At 41.1% G+C, this 20,646-nt stretch overlaps 1 protein-coding gene and 1 pseudogene across 1 annotated transcript in view; both read left to right on the forward strand.

Moving 5' to 3' along the window:
* The window catches only part of unc-13, a 91,575-nt gene extending 78,282 nt beyond the window's left edge, over positions 1-13,293 (forward strand). Inside the window, exons 3-25 of the mRNA XM_065221252.1 lie at positions 44-382; positions 461-618; positions 727-764; positions 832-928; positions 1,174-1,248; positions 1,306-1,457; positions 1,525-1,592; positions 1,659-2,043; positions 2,111-2,435; positions 2,507-2,779; positions 2,850-3,008; positions 3,075-3,200; positions 3,270-3,437; positions 3,496-3,777; positions 3,843-4,064; positions 4,137-4,303; positions 4,362-4,650; positions 4,718-4,876; positions 4,942-5,155; positions 5,220-5,321; positions 5,380-5,542; positions 5,626-5,840; positions 13,178-13,293. Coding sequence (XP_065077324.1) covers positions 44-382; positions 461-618; positions 727-764; positions 832-928; positions 1,174-1,248; positions 1,306-1,457; positions 1,525-1,592; positions 1,659-2,043; positions 2,111-2,435; positions 2,507-2,779; positions 2,850-3,008; positions 3,075-3,200; positions 3,270-3,437; positions 3,496-3,777; positions 3,843-4,064; positions 4,137-4,303; positions 4,362-4,650; positions 4,718-4,876; positions 4,942-5,155; positions 5,220-5,321; positions 5,380-5,542; positions 5,626-5,840; positions 13,178-13,293 — 4,292 coding nt within the window. The remainder of the gene's footprint in view (positions 1-43; positions 383-460; positions 619-726; positions 765-831; positions 929-1,173; positions 1,249-1,305; positions 1,458-1,524; positions 1,593-1,658; positions 2,044-2,110; positions 2,436-2,506; positions 2,780-2,849; positions 3,009-3,074; positions 3,201-3,269; positions 3,438-3,495; positions 3,778-3,842; positions 4,065-4,136; positions 4,304-4,361; positions 4,651-4,717; positions 4,877-4,941; positions 5,156-5,219; positions 5,322-5,379; positions 5,543-5,625; positions 5,841-13,177) is intronic.
* A 5,197-nt stretch (positions 13,294-18,490) lies between these two features.
* Positions 18,491-20,427, forward strand: LOC135700683 (uncharacterized; annotated as a pseudogene).
* Positions 20,428-20,646: the final 219 nt, after the last annotated feature.

Raw genomic sequence — 20,646 nt, forward strand, 5'->3', positions numbered from 1 at the left:
TGTGTGTCCCCTGTGTTTACCCTTGAACCCCTTTCGTGATCAGAAGAAACCATCATCACCACTACTCCACCCCTACAATCTCCGGCAGATGTAGCGCAGGCTCAGTACCTGCAGGAGTTATCCCCTTCCCAAGAGCAATCACAGTATTCGCCAGGCGATCAGCAACAGCAACAGCAACAGCAGTCTCCGTACGGGACGGCTTCGGAGTTTCCGATACTAAACGATAGCACAACGATCAACGCACAAACACAGGAACAGCCGTTTCCGGAAGGAGATGAACATATGGTGCCTTTGCCGATAGAGGGTGAAGATGAAGCACCGAAAGCGCCTGCGCACCGGAAGCAAAGCTTGTTTCGAGCGCAAAGCAGTGAGGGATCGATGGGTAAGCTTTGCCGGGAGAGCCGTGGATTGTTTGTGTTTGGGTAAAGAACTTTGATTTTTTTGTTTGATTATTCGGCAGATGGTGAAGGTAGTAAGTGGAAACTGCTCAAGACATTGAAGGAGAAGCGTATCGAGGAGAAGCAGAAGGTATCGGATGTGGGAGACGATGAGGAGCCAGGTATTTTCAAAAAGGTTGACGTTGGCGGTAAGGATGAGCCGGAGGTAATTCAGAACGATGTAGGTTAAGTCGACAAATGAACTTCAATTTTTAACATTTTTATGTTACGGTTGACGTCTAGCGAATTATCGAACTAAAATGTTACTCCTTCCTTTATTTTTCTACAGAAGCGCAATGGAACTACTGACAGTGGACGAGGCAACGGGTAAGTTTCCCTAAATAGATTGACGAACGCTTGGGCAATGGTCTAACGAGTCCGCATCTTTCCGCAGAATGGGAGACAATACGTTCTACAGCAACATCGACAGTATGCCGGATATCCGTCCCCGGCGGAAGTCGATCCCGCTGGTATCGGAATTGGTAAGTATCGTGCATCCCTTGCTCTCAGCTAAACCGATCTAACAATGTTGCATCAAACCCGTATCTCTCTCTGCTCTCGTATGTTGAACCGTTGAATGTTGTTATGAATGTACCCTCCGTCTCCAACATAACCTATCACTACCACCACTACGTAAACCGCCATCCGCCAACAGGTCCTGAAAGTAAGTTTCTTTGGCCACTGAGTTGCATGACCCCGTAAAGTCTAACCGTACTCTTCCATTGTTTCCCAACAGACGATGGCAGCTACGAAACGCCAGGCAGCTGGACTCACTTCAGTCGTACGGGCCACCTTGAATGACGAAGAACTGGTAAGATCCTGGTGGTGTTCGAAAGTCGCATAACGTTAACTCGCAATCTCTTCGCAGAAAATGCACGTCTACAAGAAGGCCCTGCAGGCGTTGATCTACCCGATCTCGTCGACGACACCGCACAACTTCGTACTGTGGACAGCGACTTCCCCGACCTACTGTTACGAGTGCGAAGGACTGCTGTGGGGTATCGCCCGGCAAGGTGTTAGGTAAGTCCAGAGCGAAAGCTTCCGTTACGTTCAAGAATGACATTCTACCGCTTCTATCGTCTCGTAGATGTACGGAATGTGCCGTCAAGTGCCACGAAAAGTGCAAAGACCTGCTGAATGCCGATTGTTTGCAAAGTATGTGCTTGAATGCCCGAATGCGATGAGTTAATCAAAATCGTGTTTTGTTGAATCCCGTTTCAGTGTGCTTTGCGGGTGCTTCCGAGAAGAGTTCCAAACATGGTGCCGCCGAGGATAAGGCAAATTCTGTGATCGCAGCGATGAAGGAGCGGATGAAGCAACGGGAACGGGACCACCCGGAGATCTTCGAAGTGATCCGAAAGGTGTTCAACGTGGAGGAGAAGAGCCACGCGGGTCACATGAAGGCGATCAAGCAGAGCGTACTGGACGGTACGAGTAAATGGTCTGCCAAGATCGCCATCACTGTGATCTGCGCTCAAGGTCTGATTGCTAAGGACAAGAGCGGTACCAGCGATCCGTACGTCACCGTTCAGGTGAGTAAGGTGAAGAAGCGTACCCGAACAATGCCGCAGGAGCTGAACCCGGTGTGGAACGAGAAATTCAACTTGTGAGTATATCGGCGAATCCAGGTGGGTAGGCGATTCCTGAATTGCTAACGTCCTTTCCGTCCGCAGCGAGTGCCACAATTCTTCCGATCGTATCAAGGTGCGCGTGTGGGACGAGGACAACGATCTGAAATCGAAACTGCGACAAAAGTTGACCCGCGAATCGGACGACTTCCTGGGGCAGACAATCATCGAGGTGCGAACACTGTCCGGCGAGATGGACGTGTGGTATAATCTGGAGAAGCGAACGGACAAATCAGCGGTGTCGGGTGCTATTCGGTTGCACATTTCAGTGGAGATCAAGGGTGAGGAGAAGGTCGCTCCGTATCACGTGCAGTACACCTGTCTGCACGAAAACGTGTTCCATTATCTATGCGAAGAGGCGTTCGGAGCGGTGAGTTGACGACGACTATCTGATTTGACGTTAAGAGTTCACCGAACTTCTGTTTCGATTCTCAAACCCAGGTCAACCTACCGCAAACCAAAGGCGACGACGGGTGGAAGATCTACTTCGACGAAACGCCCGAGGAGATAGTGGACGAGTTCGCGATGCGGTACGGTATCGAAAATATCTACCAAGCGATGACGCACTTCCATTGCCTATCGACCAAGTACCTGTGCGCGGGCGTCCCGGCAGTGATGAGTACCTTACTAGCGAATATTAACGCTTACTACGCACACACGACGGCATCGACTGCCGTATCGGCCAGTGATCGCTTCGCTGCTAGCAACTTTGGCGTGAGTTTCCAATCGGTCATCCGACACGTCCAAGCCGAACACTAACATTCTCGTGCTTTTATATTCACAGAAAGAGAAATTCGTTAAACTACTAGACCAGCTGCACAACTCTCTCCGTATTGACCTATCGATGTATCGCAACAACTTCCCCGCTTCCAGCCAAGAGAAACTGATGGACCTCAAGTCCACGGTCGATCTGCTAACCAGTATTACATTTTTCCGCATGAAGGTAGGCTAACTTTGTCGAGCTTGGTAGCGCATGAGTTAACGAACCGTATTCTTCCACTCTACGCAGGTACAAGAATTGTCGAGCCCACCTAGAGCTAGCACGGTAGTTAAGGACTGCGTTAAGGCTTGTCTACGCTCAACGTATCAGTTTTTGTTCGAGAACTGTTATGAGTTGTATAATCGAGAATTTCAGGTTAGTACCGTGCGTTTCCCAGTCGGTAGGAGAAGTTGAAGAACCGGTTTATTTACTCTTTCAAAACAGGTCGACCCGAACGAAGCGAAACGGGAGGGCGAAGACCACGGACCAAAACTAGAGAATGTTGACTTTTGGCACAAACTAATCGCACTTATCGTATCAGTAATAGAGGAGGATAAGAATAGTTATAGCGCAGTGCTTAATCAATTCCCACAGGAGCTTAATATAGGACAGGTGCGTCAAGCGCTATGAGTCACCGTTGAGTTCGTTTCATTCTGAAGTTTCCTTGCAGGTCTCCGCCGCAACAATGTGGAGCCTGTTCGCTATAGATATGAAGTACGCACTGGAAGAGCACGAACAGCACCGCCTGTGTAAATCATCCGCTTACATGAACCTGCACTTCAAGGTCAAATGGCTGTATACGAACTACGTGAAGGAAGTCCCACCGTATAAGGGCGCCGTGCCTGAATATCCGGCCTGGTTCGAGCCGTTCGTGATGCAGTGGCTTAACGAGAACGATGATGTCTCGCTCGAGTACCTACATGGCGCCTTCAAGCGTGACAAGAAGGACGGGGTAAGTCCGCGGTCCCGAAGGCTCCTCCATAGACGATGAACACTAACCGTTGATCTTCCTTACAGTTCCAAAAGAGCAGTGAGCACGCACTGTTCTCCAACTCCGTCGTGGACGTGTTCACGCAGTTAACACAGTGCTTTGATGTAGTTAGCAAACTGGACTGCCCGGATCCGGAGATCTGGAAGCGGTACATGCGACGATTCGCCAAAACAATAGTGAAAGTTTTGCTCGCTTACGTAGATATAGTTAAAACCGAATTTCCCGATATCATGCATGAGGAGAAAACGGTAAGCTCGCCGAAATTGTCTTCGCTTTGTATCGATAACTCATCTCCTCCCTCGTATCACCGGATCATCTAGGCTTGTATTCTGATGAACAATATCCAACAACTTCGGGTCCAATTGGAGAAGATGATCGAATCGATGGGTGGTGAGAAACTGGAGGAGGACGCAGCCAACATCCTGAAGGAGCTGCAGCAGAATTTGAATACCGCGCTGGACGACCTGGCTACGCAGTTTGCCGTGAGGTATGCCCTAGCCCAAGTCTCCAATTGATCCTCGACCTAACATCTGATTTAATTTCAGCTTGGAGCCACGCATTACCGGTAGCGTTCGGGAACTGGGAGATCTGCTGCAGCAAGTCAAACAGCAAACCTCCCTATTCCACGCGCCACCCACCGACGATGCCAACATAATTGCCATGGAAGCGGACGAAGTTCTGCGGCCTTTGATGGACCTCCTCGACGGTTCGCTCTCGATGTACGCCCAGTCCTGCGAGAAGACTGTGCTGAAGCGGCTGCTCAAGGAACTGTGGAAGATTGTCATCCGAACGCTGGAGAAGACCATCGTGCTGCCGCCGATGACGGACAAAACGGTAACTTAGATCGGAAGCTGATCGGGTGATCTCTTTCAACTAACTCGCGGTTCTTTTTCATTTGCAGATGGTCTTCAAACATCTAACCGACAACGCCAAGAACCTGGCAGCCAACGCTAAGATCGAGGACATGTCCCGGTTGATCAAGAATCACATGGCGGGTAAACCGGACGCCAAGAACGTGCTCAGTGGAGTGATGGATATCTCCAAGGAAGTACGTCCAAATGTAGGTGTTCTGAAGTCTTCCACCGAAGAGAATCCCTTACTACTGATTGCGAACATCTTTCACAGATCGAGAAGAATCTATCACCGAAGCAGTGCGCCGTTCTGGAGGTCGCCCTGGACACCATCCAGCAGTACTTCCACGCCGGTGGCAATGGACTGAAGAAGCCATTCCTGGAGAAATCATCCGAACTGCAGAGCCTGAAGTACGCCTTGAGTCTGTACACGCAGACGACGGATACGTTGATCAAGTCGTTCGTTTCCGGACAAGGGGCATCCGAAGGTACGGTCCCAACTTTTCCGAATTGTAAAGCTCTGTAATTTGATTCTAATTTTGATCCTTTCAGAGGGTGGAATCAATCACGAAGATGCCTCCGTCGGGGAAGTTTCGATCCAAATCGACGTCTCGTCCAACCCGGAGAACGGTGAACAGAAGATTTCCGTCAAAGGTGAGCAGCTTGCATGTCAAAATTTACTAAACCTTAATCCTAATGTTCAATCCGCCAGTCATCGCCGCCAACGATCTGAAGTGGACCGTCCCGTCCGGCATGTTCCGGCCGTTCATCGAGGTGAACCTGATTGGGCCACACCTGAACGACCGGAAGCGCAAGTTTGCCACCAAATCGAAGTCCAACAACTGGTCGCCGAAGTACAATGAATCGTTCCATTTGTAAGTACCTGCCAGCTCCGGAACCGTCCACGGTGGTTGGTCTGTGTCATACTTGAAACGAGTTGTTTTTTTTTCCCAAACAGTGTCATTGGCAATGAGGAGCAGTTGGAGTTCTTCGAATTGCACATCTGCGTCAAAGATTACTGCTTTGCCCGTGAGGATCGCCTGGTGGGGGTCGCAATCCTGAAGCTGAAGGACGTTGTCGATCAGGTATGTTGTTTGTGGTGTTTTGCGAGTTGCGTGAGTGAGATGGATGGATGGAAAATGGAAGAATACCATCGACTGCCCCTTCTTCTAGGTAGGTGGGAAGGGCGGCAGTGTATTTTCAGGTTAGGGACGCTGCACAATCGGGAAGAGTAGCTATGCGGAATCGGGGATTGATGAGTGGGTGAGTATTCGTTGACATATTTGCTTTTTCTTTTCTTCTCTTGAGCCAAGAATTCCTTAAAGGAGCTAGAGAAGGGTCAAAGGATTCGGTCATCTGGAAAGTATTGCAGAATGTATTTAAATAAAGGATTTCTATTGAACCAGTTTGTCGTCAATGGTCCGAAAAGATCCGTGCATCAGACAGAGAAGACTCAGACGAATTTATAAATAATTCAGCACCATAATTTCTCAATAAAAATATAAAAGTTTCATTAGTTTAAAGGCACTACATAAATCTCGAACACTCACTTGAAACTTTTAAATATTTCAATAACTCTCTTGTTTTTTTTTTCCCCCTGACAAATGCTCACTGTTCGCTCTTCGATTCTCATTTATACTCATTTCCCAAGCACTGTGTCAGTCAATTCCTCTCATACCGATTCGTTTTCGTATCGAGTATCTGTGGAGGTGAAGTTGGCTTATTCTACGGAGCCTCCATAAAGAGAACAGTGGATGCTTACTGGAAAAAAAAACAACGTTTGAGGTCATTCAGCGAAGTGTTTTTATGGAAAAATGGAGAGTAATCAACGGTTAAATTTTTGTTGTCGAATACAGTCAATGCGTGCCGAAGCCGAGGGGGGCGACTCTATCTACGATGCAGAGAAAATTGTGTTTTGCTGTGCTTTGCTGCGCACCCGCTGAGTAGATAGAGCGAAGATTGATGACGATTCTGAAGATTTCCTGCAAAAATATTATGCGCGATGCAAGTAGATGCGAGAAATGAAAGAAGATTTTTCGAAGATTGATTCGCTAGTGTGAGATTTGTTGAGTATCTAAAATTGAGATTTAGATGTGTCGCCCCCCTCGGCCGAAGCCGCCATTTACTCTACTTATTTGTTTGGTGCAATAAAGTGATCCATGAGACGTTTCGCAGATGCCTGCTTTTTTGTCAGTGTGCCGCAGCTGTGCCGGTAGTATCGAGAGTGCCAGTCATCAGACTGAATAATGGCATCCTTGGCAACCCGTTCAATCTGACAGTTCAAATATTTTGTTTTGAAGACGAAGAAACAACACAACAAGCAGTGGAATCCAAACCAAAATGAGATCCAAGACGATGGTCCAGAGGCACCCCAGCTGGACAAACTGATACTGGACAAGCTAATACTGGACAAACTAATCCGACCGGAGAATCTCCGCAAGAAGGCGATCTATTCCCCGCGACCGCTATGTAACAAAAACCTAGGCAAAAGGAATATCGAAACGCATCTGATTCAAGGGGGAATCAACTCTGCACACTGTACCGAAACACAGTATGACTCATTGTTCGGCATGTTAAGGCACACGCTGATACGTTTGACACGAAAAATATTATATAAAACGGCAACACTGTTGAGCGCTTAAGTTTTTTTTTATCGGTTGAATACCCCTTTACATATTCTTGAAGTCCTTCGAAGATTGTTTTCAAAGTATCTTGAAATTGAATGTAGACACTATTCCTATTAAAATTAGGTTTTTTTTAAATTCTGGGCCACCCTAGTCACCACTTACGTCGAAAGGAAGATCTTTTCTTGTGAAAAAATTTTAAAAGGATGTTACACTTTGCTTAAGAAATCAATATTCTATCTCATCAGCATATCATTCTATGGATATTCTTTCGAAATTTTGGAATGGTTGATAAAAATTTTTCATTTTGAGATTTATTTTCAAAAGACTTCAAGAGCATGAGAAGATCCATATTTTAATGCTTGCTGAGAATTGCATATTGTTTTACGAAAAATATGATAGTTTTGTTACAATCCGTGGATTTTCGTCTGTATGAGTTATTGTTGGTTGGGAAAATTCACGTTTTGTTAAACCTAAAACAGTAGACACACATAATAGCGAGAGGGCTTGTGCCGCTGCCAAAACAGTCAAAAGGATACTGAAGAGAGGAAAATCGTAGTCCTAAGCTAAAAATGGATGCACATATGCTGAAAAGAGGATTGGCAAAATTGATTGAAGAGAGCCATCTTAGATATGGAAAATTAGGCAGAAGAAGTCCGTGTGAACAAGACCAAGAATTGCAGTGCAGTGAAATGGTTTAAACTCCCCTCATCCCCATTTAGGGGCTCGGGATGGACCTACAATAAAACGGTCTCACACGGTTCGGCAACATGGCTTCCGAGCCTTATCGCCAATGATCCTCGATCATCCATCAGGGACGATTCCCTCAGACCAGTGGCCTTAATTGCCATGAGGGTCCCGTCTCGGCTCGACCAAGGTGGTCTTGCCCCGTTTTTTTTTTTTTATCTTTAAGAGATTTTTAGCCATAGGCTAGTTCATCTCTAAGGTCTTATCACGGTCTGCTGATGTCGTCAACGAAGGAAGACGCCTGTCAGCCAAACGAGCCAGCAACGCCTGCTGAGCCGTGGCTGATGAACGACACCAGAAACGCCATTCTCTCAATTCAGCAACGAAACGCTGTTTGCCACCCGCGTCGCAAGTTTCCGGCCACACTGTAGTGCAGGAGCAGCCGTGTGGGCCAACGCGTCCAGTCTTGGGCGTATCCAGCGAGGCATCTTTCAAATTTCTCGCAAACTCCAACAACGGCAAGAGACCAGCAGCCGAGCACTTTTGCAAGCGGAAAACTTGCTGATTCACGGCAACATCGGCCACCGAATTACCACTCGCGACGGACACAACATGATCCTGGGCTAATTCACCAACCGGACCGGGTTCAAACTCGCCCACAGTGATGAATCTCTCAATAGAACTACACGCCGAAAGTGTGGCATCTTAACTCGGAGAACCGGGAGCCCGAAAACCAACACCGAACAATAGAACTGAAGCTGCGCCGTAGATTTTGGAGGTTATATTCAAGGTCAAAACACGATGTATCACTAAATGATAACTTTATGAACACTTGAAACTAAAGACGAAAAATACACGGCAAAATAAAAACACGTCAGCTTTCAAGCGCGGCCTACTGCGATTTTCTTATTAAACTATTCAGGCTGTGTTCCATTTGGTGAATTTTCACTTAAATTTGACAGATGAATATTTTTCAAATAAACCTGCTATTCCAGAAAATAGAAAAATTAACAAATGTTTGCACTAACCCTTCTTCTGAGGTTGTTATCTTTGCTATCAAATTTGTTAGCATTTACCTTTGCACGGCAGATCACGCGAATGTGCCTTTCTGATAGCGGTCGTATGAGAAAATGGAAGAGTTGCCAGTTTTCTTGATATGTTGTCTTCGATATTAGCTAGCCCTATTCATGATTTATTATCTCGTAGCTCATGTGTCTGTAAACTGCAAGGTTTAAGGAAATGAATTGGGATTTTCGTTAAAAATATTTTCAAGTCTGGACACACACGCATAATATTCCAAAAGGACGAAAATTTCCCAAATTTTACCAAAAGAAAAATGTAACCTACGAATAGCTCGAAAATTCCAATACCAGACCTGGTAGCGATCAGTGCTGTCAAATAAAAATATTGATTTTAGTGACCATGTTGAAGAAATAAGTGACCAAATAGTGACTTTTAGTTGTAAAAAAGTGACTTAAAACTGACCTAAGGGAAGAAAATTAGTTGTTCTGATGGCATACGAAATAAATGTTTGATGTTTTAGACGTATTCAATTAGATTCTCATAAACACTTAAATATGTACGATAGGAACCTTTGAAACGAAAGATTCAAAAGCTTATGACTAAACCTCCAAGCTTATACTACCTGGAAAATCCTGAAAAACCGACAATTCGCAGGGAATTTTATTTTTCCTAAAAAAACGTGGAAGTATCAGGGAATCTTACCTAGGAAATTTAATAATTTTCTTACTAAGAATGCATTTTAAAATTAAAAAAAAAACATTTAATATGTCTAGTTATTTTCATTCGCACATTGAACTTTATAGATCCAGAATTGATTATTCTTCAGTAACAAATATATTTTTAAAATTCAGATGCTTCAAATGATATTTTTTGGCCCCAGAATATGCATTTTTCCACAAATTTCATAAATTCATGAATGAAAAGTTATAATACTTCAAGAAATTTTCAAGAATCTGGAGTCACATTCCTTGCACAGTTTTAAGACTCATGGAATTTTATTATAATTTCTAAGGACCTCATTCCACGGAATTATGGGAAAACAATCTATGAGAAAAACATAAACTCCAATCTGCTTTCATGGTACTTCTAAAGGAATTTTAGACTTCATGTGAAGCCTAAACCTAAGATAGTAAACTCCAAGCGAATTTTCATGAGAAATCTCCGTTGAATATGGAATGGACTATTCTGAGGTCTTCATAACTACTTGAAAGTTCCCAAAATATTCCTGAAGTCTTGAAATTTTTTGTAGTTTGAGAAACTAAGCTGATGCTTGCAATACTTCTCATCATTTTTATCTAAACTTTTTCGGACTTCCTAAAGCTTCCACAATTTTCTGAATTTCTCGAAAGTTTTGTAAAATTTGTGTAATTTCCCTACTCTGGAATATCTCTGCTCTGAGGATATCCGTTCTTTCTTGAAGTTTTTTGTTTAGAGCTTTATTAGCGAGATCAATATCTTTCTCGAAGTTTTCGAAATGTCTATAAAGTGTTTGCAGTTCTTATGAAGCTTGTTGTATTACCATGAATTTTATTGAACTGTTCTAAAAATGTTAAAGCTTGCGTGAACTTCTGGACTTATGTGAAAACCTCAATAATTTTCTTAACATCTCTAAAGTTATCTGAAAATCTGGGAACTTCTTGAATATTCCCGCTAATTTAGTGAAACTAATGGAACTGAACTCCCCTGAAATTCCCTTTGTTTTTGGAGCTTTACTAAACATATTTGAGATGCTCCCGAAATGACCATAAAAGTTCCTGAAGTTCTCGGATCTTCCCTTAAGTTCCATAGAATTTTATGAAGTTTTCGAAATGTTTATGAAGATCTCTGTACTTCTGTACAGTTTTCGAAGTTATTGTGAAATTTCAGGAACTTCTTTAGGCTTCCGCAGCAAAATAATTAATATAGTTCTATGATTTTCACTGAAGTTCTCAAGATTTGTTTGAAGTTCAAATTATCGAATCTAATTCATAATTTCTTCAATAGTCTAGAGTTTCATGATGTGTTTAAAACTGCCCAAAATATTTCACAATTTCCTTAAAGTTCTCTAGACTGCCCTGCCTTAGTATTTTTTCAAAGAACCCACCATTTAACTGTAATTGATTTAATTGCCTTAAGTTTTACAAAGATTATAAACGCTCACGGAACTTTGCCGTAAATCACTAATTTTCCCTGGAAGAAGTTTTCTATGCTCTATTTCTCTAAATTGATCAAATGTTCCGGTAAATTTTCTGACGTATATTTATAATTTCCTGAAGCTTCTAAAAAAAGTTTTAAGATTAATCATAGAATTCTCGAAATATCGCATAATTTTAAGGAACTCCTTGTAATTCGCTGCAAATTTCCTTAAGTTAATGTGATTTTTCTGATGTCAAGACCAACAATTGAAAAGGCCTCAACTCCATTTTGTAAACAAACCTTGTAAGACCACTTTGAAGAGGTAGGGGAAATTCTCATCTACCCGATTGTGATTTAGGTTTGCAAATGTAGGTTTTGGTTCGCGAGAAAATGGCCTTACAAGGTTTGTTTACAAAATGGGGTTAAGGCCTTTTCAATTGTTGGTCTTGATGTTATCTGATCGTCCTCGAAGTACCCGGAACTGAATATAATGAAACAATCTAAAAATATCTTCATTTCTTAGAAGTTCACTTGAACTTCTTGTAAATATCGGAGCTTGCTAAAAGTTCTCGCCTTTTTTCAAATTAATGGAATTTCGTTGATGTTCTCTAATCAACTTAGCTAAATTTTCGATTTTTTTTAGATCTTGAAATTCTTTCTTGAAATACTCTCACATTTGTATTGCCTTCCAGAAATTTTCTCTGAGCAAACCGAAGTTTCCGGATATTACTGGAATTTTTTTTTTGAAACTTCTCTAAGGTGTCTGCAATTTCCTTAAAAAAAATTTAACTGCCCTTTAATTCTATGATCTGCTTTGATGTTCACGGAGCTTTCCAAAAGCTCTCAATTCTAATGAAGATTTCGGTTCTGCTTTAAAATAAATGGAATTCTTGTAAACACCTTTAAACATATTTCAAATATTTTTGAAGTTTTCATACATTTTCTGAAAGTCTCTGTACTTAATCTTTCGGAACCAAGTCAATAGTCTGGGCTGAAGTTTCGGGAACTTCCCCTTAAGATCTCCGGAATTCCCTAAAGATCGCTAGATCTAGCTTTTCTGAGATCAATAGAACTTCATTAAAGTTTCCACATTTTTGTTAGTACGAAATGTCAAGACATTAAAAATGTTGTGATCCTAGACTTACTAAAACGAAGTAAGTGATCAACCTCAAAATTTAATGGATTTGATAGGAAAGCTGTTTCTTTTAAACTGATTGTCATGTCTTAAAAACGTTTGCGTTAAACAACATATTGTGAACGCATTTCATAAATAGCATTCTTATCATAAACCTGGAAATTATCCGTCAAAGTTATGGAAAAACCTGAAAAACTCAGAGAACTTTATTTATTTATTTATTGAGTTGACACCCTGTAGATAAAGAAATATAAAAAAAAAAACTCTATACCAGGTCGTCAACTTCGAATTGTTCGAAAAAAGAACAAAATGCAGGCCAGAAGAATGATCAATCTTGAAATAAATTCACGTTTGTAAAGTTTAACATTACAAGAAAGAGTGACTTTAGTGGCTTGGCCTTAAAAAAGAGACTTTTTAGTGACTGACTCACCAAGTCACTAAAAAGTGACTCGCTACCAGCCCTGCAATACTTTTCCGGGCTATTTCCAAATTAGTTCAAAAACTCTTCAGACCCATCATGGTTACAAAAATTGCATAATTTCAAGTACAAAAATATTACTGAAGACATCAAACGTCTAAAACCAGAAACGAAAGCTCTAGGACGACGACTCTCTTACCGAATGAACCAATGGACAAGTATGTGCTGGGACTTGGCAATTATCACTCGTTCCCAACCTTTGAAAATTGCACGCTCGACACTTCTTAACGAATCACAGCACGAAATCTGCTCTTCGAAATGATGTCTAATTGGATCCTCAAAGAAACTCTTGCACAATCCACCTTCAATCAGAATTATCGGACCAGTCAATAGCCTAAAGTCTGGAACGCGCAAAAATTGGTTAACTTCAACCGAAATGCTGTATTTGGAAGTTGAGTGTAGTATATACAATGGTTGCTATGATGAGTTTTCACCGTTTGCTCTCCAGTTTTCAAAATGACGTCCAAGCAAGAGGAGCAGCGTGTCAAGATTTTGCTCGCGCAGCAAGAGAATCCGACGCTCTCACACGTCAAGTTGGCAAAATTGCTGGATGTGGCCAAATAGACCGTGACAAACGTTTTAAAAGTGTTTGGAGAGCGTCTGTCGACCGCCAGGAAGCCTGGCAGCGGCGGCAATCGTAATCCGGACGTGGCAGAGAGGTGACGAAGAAGGCAAGCTCAATGCCTCCCATACTACTGTGCAGCGGGCCAATAAACGAGGCGAGTTGTCGACGTTTAGGAAGGTGAAGGTGAACCGAGATTACAAACAAAACTCGTCGGCAAAGCAGCGGTCCCGAAAGCTGTATACGAATCTGCTCATAAAGTTCGACTGTGTCGTCATGGACGACGAAACTTATGTGAAGGCAGATTTCAAGCAGCTTCCGGAACAGGAGTTTTATACCGCATCAGGAAAAGGGAAGGTGGCTGAAATTTTCAAAACCACAAACTATCGAAGTTCCCGAAAAAAATATCTCGTCTGGCAGGCCATATGCACGTGTGGTCTAAAAAGCGGCATTTTCATTACTACGGGAACCATCAATCAAGAGATCTACGTCCAGGCTGCTTCCATTCCTAAAGCAACATAGTAGACCTGTGCTATTCTGGCCGGACTTGGCGAGCTGCCACTATGGAAAAAAGGCAATCGAGTGGTACAATGCGAACAACGTGGTTGTGGTACCCAAAGACCACAACCCTCCCAACGGCCCAGAACTCCGCCCTATCGAACGGTATTGGGCCTTGGTCAAACGGAATTTAAAAAAACTAATAAATCCATGGAAAACGAGCAGCAGTTTAACCCAAGTAACAATTTTGGTTTTATGAAGGTTCTGTAGGCCATGGTTTAGACTTGTAGAATGCCGTAAAACCGCGATAAAACCAGCAATGTTACTTGGGAAATCTAACTGGCGTTCGGCGGCGAATAAGGTCGATGAGACCACTGTGTAAAATTTAATGGAAGGGGTAAAGCGGAAGGCACGGCAGTTCGGATTTGGCAAACCAAAAGAATAAAGGAACATTTTTTCCTTTAAATATATGAAGTGAAAAATAAGAAGATTTTTGTGATGTGAATTTTGACTGAAAGAAACGATTTTTTTGTCGACCAATTTTTGCGCGTTCCAGTCTTTAGTAGCAGTTCTAACTAGAAAGATGCTGATAGATGAAAACACTTTGGAATGCATTTCACCCGATCACTTGCACTAGCTTTTTTGTACTAAAGTTCTTTTCTACAACTATGTTATCCAGTGCCACATTGTTTCGAGCTAAAATGCGACGAAAAAAAAATTATACTTTCACTAACTAATTATGTTGAGGCAAATAGTACTGTGATTTAAAAGTATATTAGAATAAAATCGTACTACATCGTTTATTTCGCTTTCTTTGCACCTATCGAATGGTGACAGATCAGACTCGAGTCCGCTTCGTTGTTTTCCGTTAAACGTATTTCGTCCGCTCGGTAATCGCGAATACTACAATCTCAACTTCTTTCGATCGCACGGTTAATGCGGATACTATAAAAATAAATTCCAGAAAAAATAAAACCGAAAATTTGACACTCGTTTGTTGTGTCCGTACAGACGCTGAGCACACTTCGATCTCCTTGGGACAAAAGTCCGTATATAAATGGATTGCTTTTACACCAAAACCGTCACAACTTTCGTAAAACAACGTTTCGACAGTGAGCATGCATAATGGCGTAAACGCGATGATCGATTCTCTTCGTCGATTTTCTGATTAAATTGCTACTGCTAAAGAAAGCTATTTTGTGAACTGTATCCATTACAGTGCTGTAACAGGTTGTATTGGCTATCAAAGGAACAACAAACGCACCGAGAAATGTTAATCCAAGCGAGTTATTAACAAAAGAGAAAAACGACGAAGATAATCGATCATCCCGTTTACGCCCTTATGAATGCTCACTGTCGATTTCTTAACAACCTTCAAATATGCGTCCTCTTACGTTCTTGAACTCCATTCTCAAAATGAAATCGAAATAAAAAAAAAAGTTAGTGCAAGACAACTTTTTCTTTTTTCAGAACCACCCTAACTAAATTTCGAAAAATTTACATTGAATTATATGTTGATGAGATTGAAGTTTGATTTCTTCAGCAAAGCAAAGTTGCTTGAAACTAAATTATCTATTACTTGTATAAGCAAGTATTCCACTAAAAATAAAAAAAAGTCATAAATTTTATTTTTCTTGTAGACAAATTCAGGCTGAACATTCCGTTAGGTCCTAAGTAACATTGACAAATTATCTTCGTCGACTTTCTCTTTGTATCCCCACGGCCATGTAAATACATTATCAGGTATTTTCAACACACAGATCAATAAAAGAAGCTTTTATCTACACGGTAAGAAAAAAGTACCCAACGGAAATTTCACTTTTACCTACTTTTGACTAGTTTGTCTCCTTTTCTCCTTCTAATGTTGTCAAAAACGGAGGAGTAAAACCACCCAACAGGGGTAATAAAGTGTGGGAACCCAACGTTGAGTATAACCATATTTACCTACTTTTGGGTACAACTAACTTACTTTTGGTTTAAAAACCAGTGGAAAATTCCATACGAACTGCACACAAGTAAATGAAAATTACTTTGACCAGCTTTACCTACTATTGGGTTCCTGCACTATAGTGTCGAGATGAGTGAAAAGAACTTAATTTTGGGTACTTTTTTCTAACCGTGTAGCATCTAATACGACAAACACAACAAGAAACGGTTATAACCTCAAGTTATTAACAAAAGAGAAAGTCGACGAAGAGCAACGATCAATGTTACTTAAGACCTTATGCAATGTTCAGCTTGATTTTTTCCCAGAATGTTAAACCTCCAGAGTGCATAGTTTTCGAGATATCGATTTTTGTCGTAAAATTTTGAGTTTTTGTGTGAAGTGATAGACCGAGGGGCAAGACAGTGAGTAATCCAGAGCAATCCAGAGTTACTCTGAGTAGTTTTCTTGCTCCCTGATGAACAAAGGTTTCAAATATTTCTAGCAGAACATTTCAAATGATCCTATTTGCCTTGATCAATTTTCATCATCGACTTTATATTTGAGCTACCCCAGCAGAGTTGATAAATTTTCAACAATTTTCATAATACTGATTATTATAAGGTGACATTTGATGATACAGCCGACTTTGTAATAAAAGAAATATTCACTGAAATTAATTGTTTGATGAAAATAGAACCATTTGAAATGTTTAGCTTGAGTTTTGAATGTCGTTTGTTTTGAATGAAAATTTGACAGCGCTGCATAGGATCGATCGCAGTTGTTTTGGAGTTCTGAATTTCGTTCGTGCATAAAGTGTTTCCTATTGAAAATGCAGGAAAACTCATTATCGGGTTCATGCTTGAGGTACACTTCCAAGCCAACCGAGAAGCGGACAGTAAGTTTATTGTTTTTATTATTTACATGATCATTAGCTCTGATAAATAAAAACAATTTAGGATGTATTTTGGCAGCGAATGCAGTGAGAGATTGGAGATGTGGCCACTCATCTCCAAAACATTTTAAATTTTCAAGAGCTAGCCGGAACCAAAGCACTTGGCATTCTAAGTAACAACGACATAGCGGAGATAGAGCAACAAATGCGATATGCTGCTCCACGAATTGCAAAGCTGATCCGAAACTCCGAAGGATCCCTCAAGATGTCAGACTTCTATGGAAGTTTTGATGACGATCCAGAGCACTTCACTTTTTCTGTGGGAGACGTCCGTGTGTTCCAGACGGTTATCGATGCAGTGAAACAAAAAGGTATTAAACTATTCATCTGTGTACCTTCTTGCGAACCAGGCACCAGGCTAGAAAATTGTAGTGCCAGTTCAGCTAGTGAGATGCAGAATGAATGGAATACTTTAAAAACGCGAATAAAGTTCTATTATTCAAATGAGTAAGTACATAATAAGTACCCGCTAACTCGCTGTAATGTGACCCTTTGATTTAGTTCCTCAGGTGATGTGCGCCTCGAACAGATTATGCAATCGTTGGACGCTATTGCAGTCAAACCAGAGGTAGAGAAAGGCGGAAATATTGTTGCTACAGTTCCGTGTGGAAAATGTACAAGAACAATAAAGTTAGTCCGCAATCCGCCACGCTCTTGGCCCATATACAACATAATTAGGCATTACAACGGACACATCAACATGGAAGGAATCAACAGAAACACTCGCAGAAACAAGAAAATCAAAGATTCTGATAAAAAAAGCAGCATCAACAACCCTATGATTGCTTCTCCTAAGGTAAATAGATACGTGCTTATTTCTACTGTTGAGACTGAATTTTAAAATGTTTGTGTATTTAGGTCAGCCGTCAGGACAATTGTTTTTCTGAGGAATATTGTGTGCTAGAAGACGATAAACACTCTTTAAACCTTCTGACCAAAAACAATAGCTCCGAACGAGAAAATGTTGCAGCAGAGTGCTCTCCGGTAAGCGTCCAGCGATTACAAACTGACTACGATAAACAGGATTATTCGACAACGTATTTGGTACAAGACAGTCCCTTTCGACCCGTAAGTGGACAAGAAAATGGTGTCGAGTATTCTTCGGCCAGTGTTCAACATTTCCAACATGAGTCTGAAGTAGGCGAGAAGGATTATTCGACGATCTCTTTCTTACAAGACAGTCCTTTCTGACCCGGAAATGGACGAGAAAATCGTGCAGAGAATTCTCCGATCAGTAGCCAAGGTTTCAAACACGAATCTGAACGAGAGTCCGAAGTAGGTGAAAACAATTATTTAACGAGCCCGTTGGTCAAAAGCAGGCTATTCCGTCCTGGAAGCGAAGGAGAAAATGTTGCAGAGTATTCTCCTATCCACGCCCAAGGTTTCCAATCCGATGAAGATACACAGGAGTTCGAAGAAAATAGTTTGCTGCGTATTAAAAACGAACGAGAAAGTGTTGCAGAGCATTCTCCGGTCTGCACTCAAAATTTGCATTACGAGTCAGAATTTTTGAAATTCATTCATAATGGGCAACCCAATTCATTTAATGCAGAGAGTAAATAATATAAATAAATTACAAACTAAAATATTAATATGTACATCAAACTTATTTCCAGCACTTGAAACCGAAAATCCAATATAAGATCCTGAGTATTCCTCAGACAAGAACTGCTCGACGTTTTTAGAGAAACTTGTAAGTATGCATAGTCGAATAAAAGACTGCAACATCCATTCCCGAAGATACGACGACCTCGAAAAGGATTTATGCACATTTGAGTACTTAACTGCTGGAAATGCGCATTATCAATACGTTTCCGCCAATTTTAGCACTATGTCGAAGAAAACCATTCAGAGGCATATGCAGCAATATACCATCCACATTAACGAAGGTGTGCTAGATATCCAAGGGTTAAAAAAATACCTGTTGGAAAACAAATATCCTTTGGTCATCACATTGTGTGAGGATGGAACCAGGATTAGAGCTGCTTCTGAATATGATTATTCCAGTGATTCAATAAAAGGACTTGTATCAGATTTGGACGTTAATGGACTACCGAAACAGGGTATTTTTAATGCTACATCGCCATATCACATTGTGCACAATTTTAAGAAGTATCCAGTTGGGAATTATGCCTATGTGCAAGTAGCTGTACCTCTAATCAGCGGAGCCGTACCTTATGTACTGTATCACACGTGTTCAAACAATAAGTTTGCATTTAAGGATGTTCTAAACCGATGGGCATACACAGAAACCCTTTTACGCCGGGAAGGAATAACGGTAGTAGCACATGCGTCGGATGGTGACCCGCGTTTGATGAAAGCTATGAAGCAAAGAGCAGGATTTGGTAAGCCACATGTTCCATCTCCTTGGGGGCAATGGTTTAGAGTGGATTGCAATACAACAACACCAATAAATGTGCAAGATACGATTCATACTATAAACAAGCTTAGAAATAGATTGTTGAATGGAAATATGAAGCTCGGTAAGTTATTAATTAACCAATAATTATTGAAATGAAATCATATTTTCAATTCTTGTATTTAGGAACATGCACTATTACCAAGGATCACCTGAAAGAGCTTGTGAATAACCATAGCAAGGATAAGCACGGCCTGTGCATGTCAGATATAGAGCTGAAGGATAAGATGAGTTTTTCACCAACTTTGAAGTTGATTAACCGAAATATGATTGAGTATCTAAAAAAAAAACATACAACATAGCAATGGAACAGTAGTGTTTTTAGAGCTCATGTATAGATTGCACCGATCATTCATCGAAATAGATGTCCCTTTGATTGAACTAGTGCAGGATATATGGTAAGTAAAACAGTGTTTGACATAAAACGTTTGATTACCATTGATATAAAAAATATATACACTAAAGATAATAATACAACACAAAGATCAACAATAACATATTTTCTTTTAATAACGATACTAACTGTAATATAATTATTTCAGGATAACCACCTTCGTAATACGTGCTTGGCGAAATTGTTGTCTACAAAACAAAACATTTTCCTCAGAATGCATTACAGCAAATGCATATTTCTGTCTAGAGCTAAATGCTCACGCAATCATTTTGTTCATCACCAAATGCCGTGACAACGATGTTCCCGAGCAATGTATCATATCCAGCCTATCAAGTCAACCATGTGAACAGTTGTTTCGTGAAATGAGGTCTATGTCAACTACCAACCAGACTGTTGTAAATTTTACTATAAAAGAATTTACAGAAAAACTGAAAAGAATATATATGAAAAGATTCATTATGAACAAAAACCAACATCATATTAACTTTCCGTTCATTATCAAACAACAAAACAAATCTAACGGCGAATTTCATATTCCATCGAACGAAGAGATTATAGAAGTTATAAACAAGGCTCAGAACCAGGCTCGACAAATTTTCTTAAGCATTGGGATGGAAAGCACTTCGATCAATATGAATGATTCCGTAAATAACTCTCTGAATGCAGCGGAAATAGAGTTTGTTGATTTAGGAACAGCAGAAACTTCTGATAATGAAGTGCACGATATCGATGACTATCAGAATATAAACCAACATGAGGACCAGGATGATGGCAGTGAGGTTGAGATGCATGAATCTGATCTTGTATCCACGAATACAGGATCGAACAATGAACAAGATGACCAACACTCAGTATACGAAGCTGCGAAGATATTTCCAAATTTTAATCATGATCTTCATTTGAAAAGCTGCAGGACCGGAAACAAACATACGTTCAGAATTGCTGATAGCAAAAGAGAAATAAAAAATGTTAAGAAATCAACACTACTGTGGATGCTCACCGAAGGCCGACACAAACTATCCGCAGATAGAGTAAGACGCTTTCATCAAAGAGAAAAACACTATGTGACTATGAAATGATGAATTATTTACTTTGATTTATATTTTTCACTACAAATAATAACTGTCTTCAATTTACTCGAAAAGTTGCCAAGAGGGTTTGTGTG

This window comes from Ochlerotatus camptorhynchus, unplaced genomic scaffold, assembly GCF_037179485.1.
Source record: "Ochlerotatus camptorhynchus isolate MF236.1 unplaced genomic scaffold, CSIRO-AGI_Acam_v1.1 ptg000141l, whole genome shotgun sequence".
NCBI classification, from domain to species: domain Eukaryota; kingdom Metazoa; phylum Arthropoda; class Insecta; order Diptera; family Culicidae; genus Ochlerotatus; species Ochlerotatus camptorhynchus.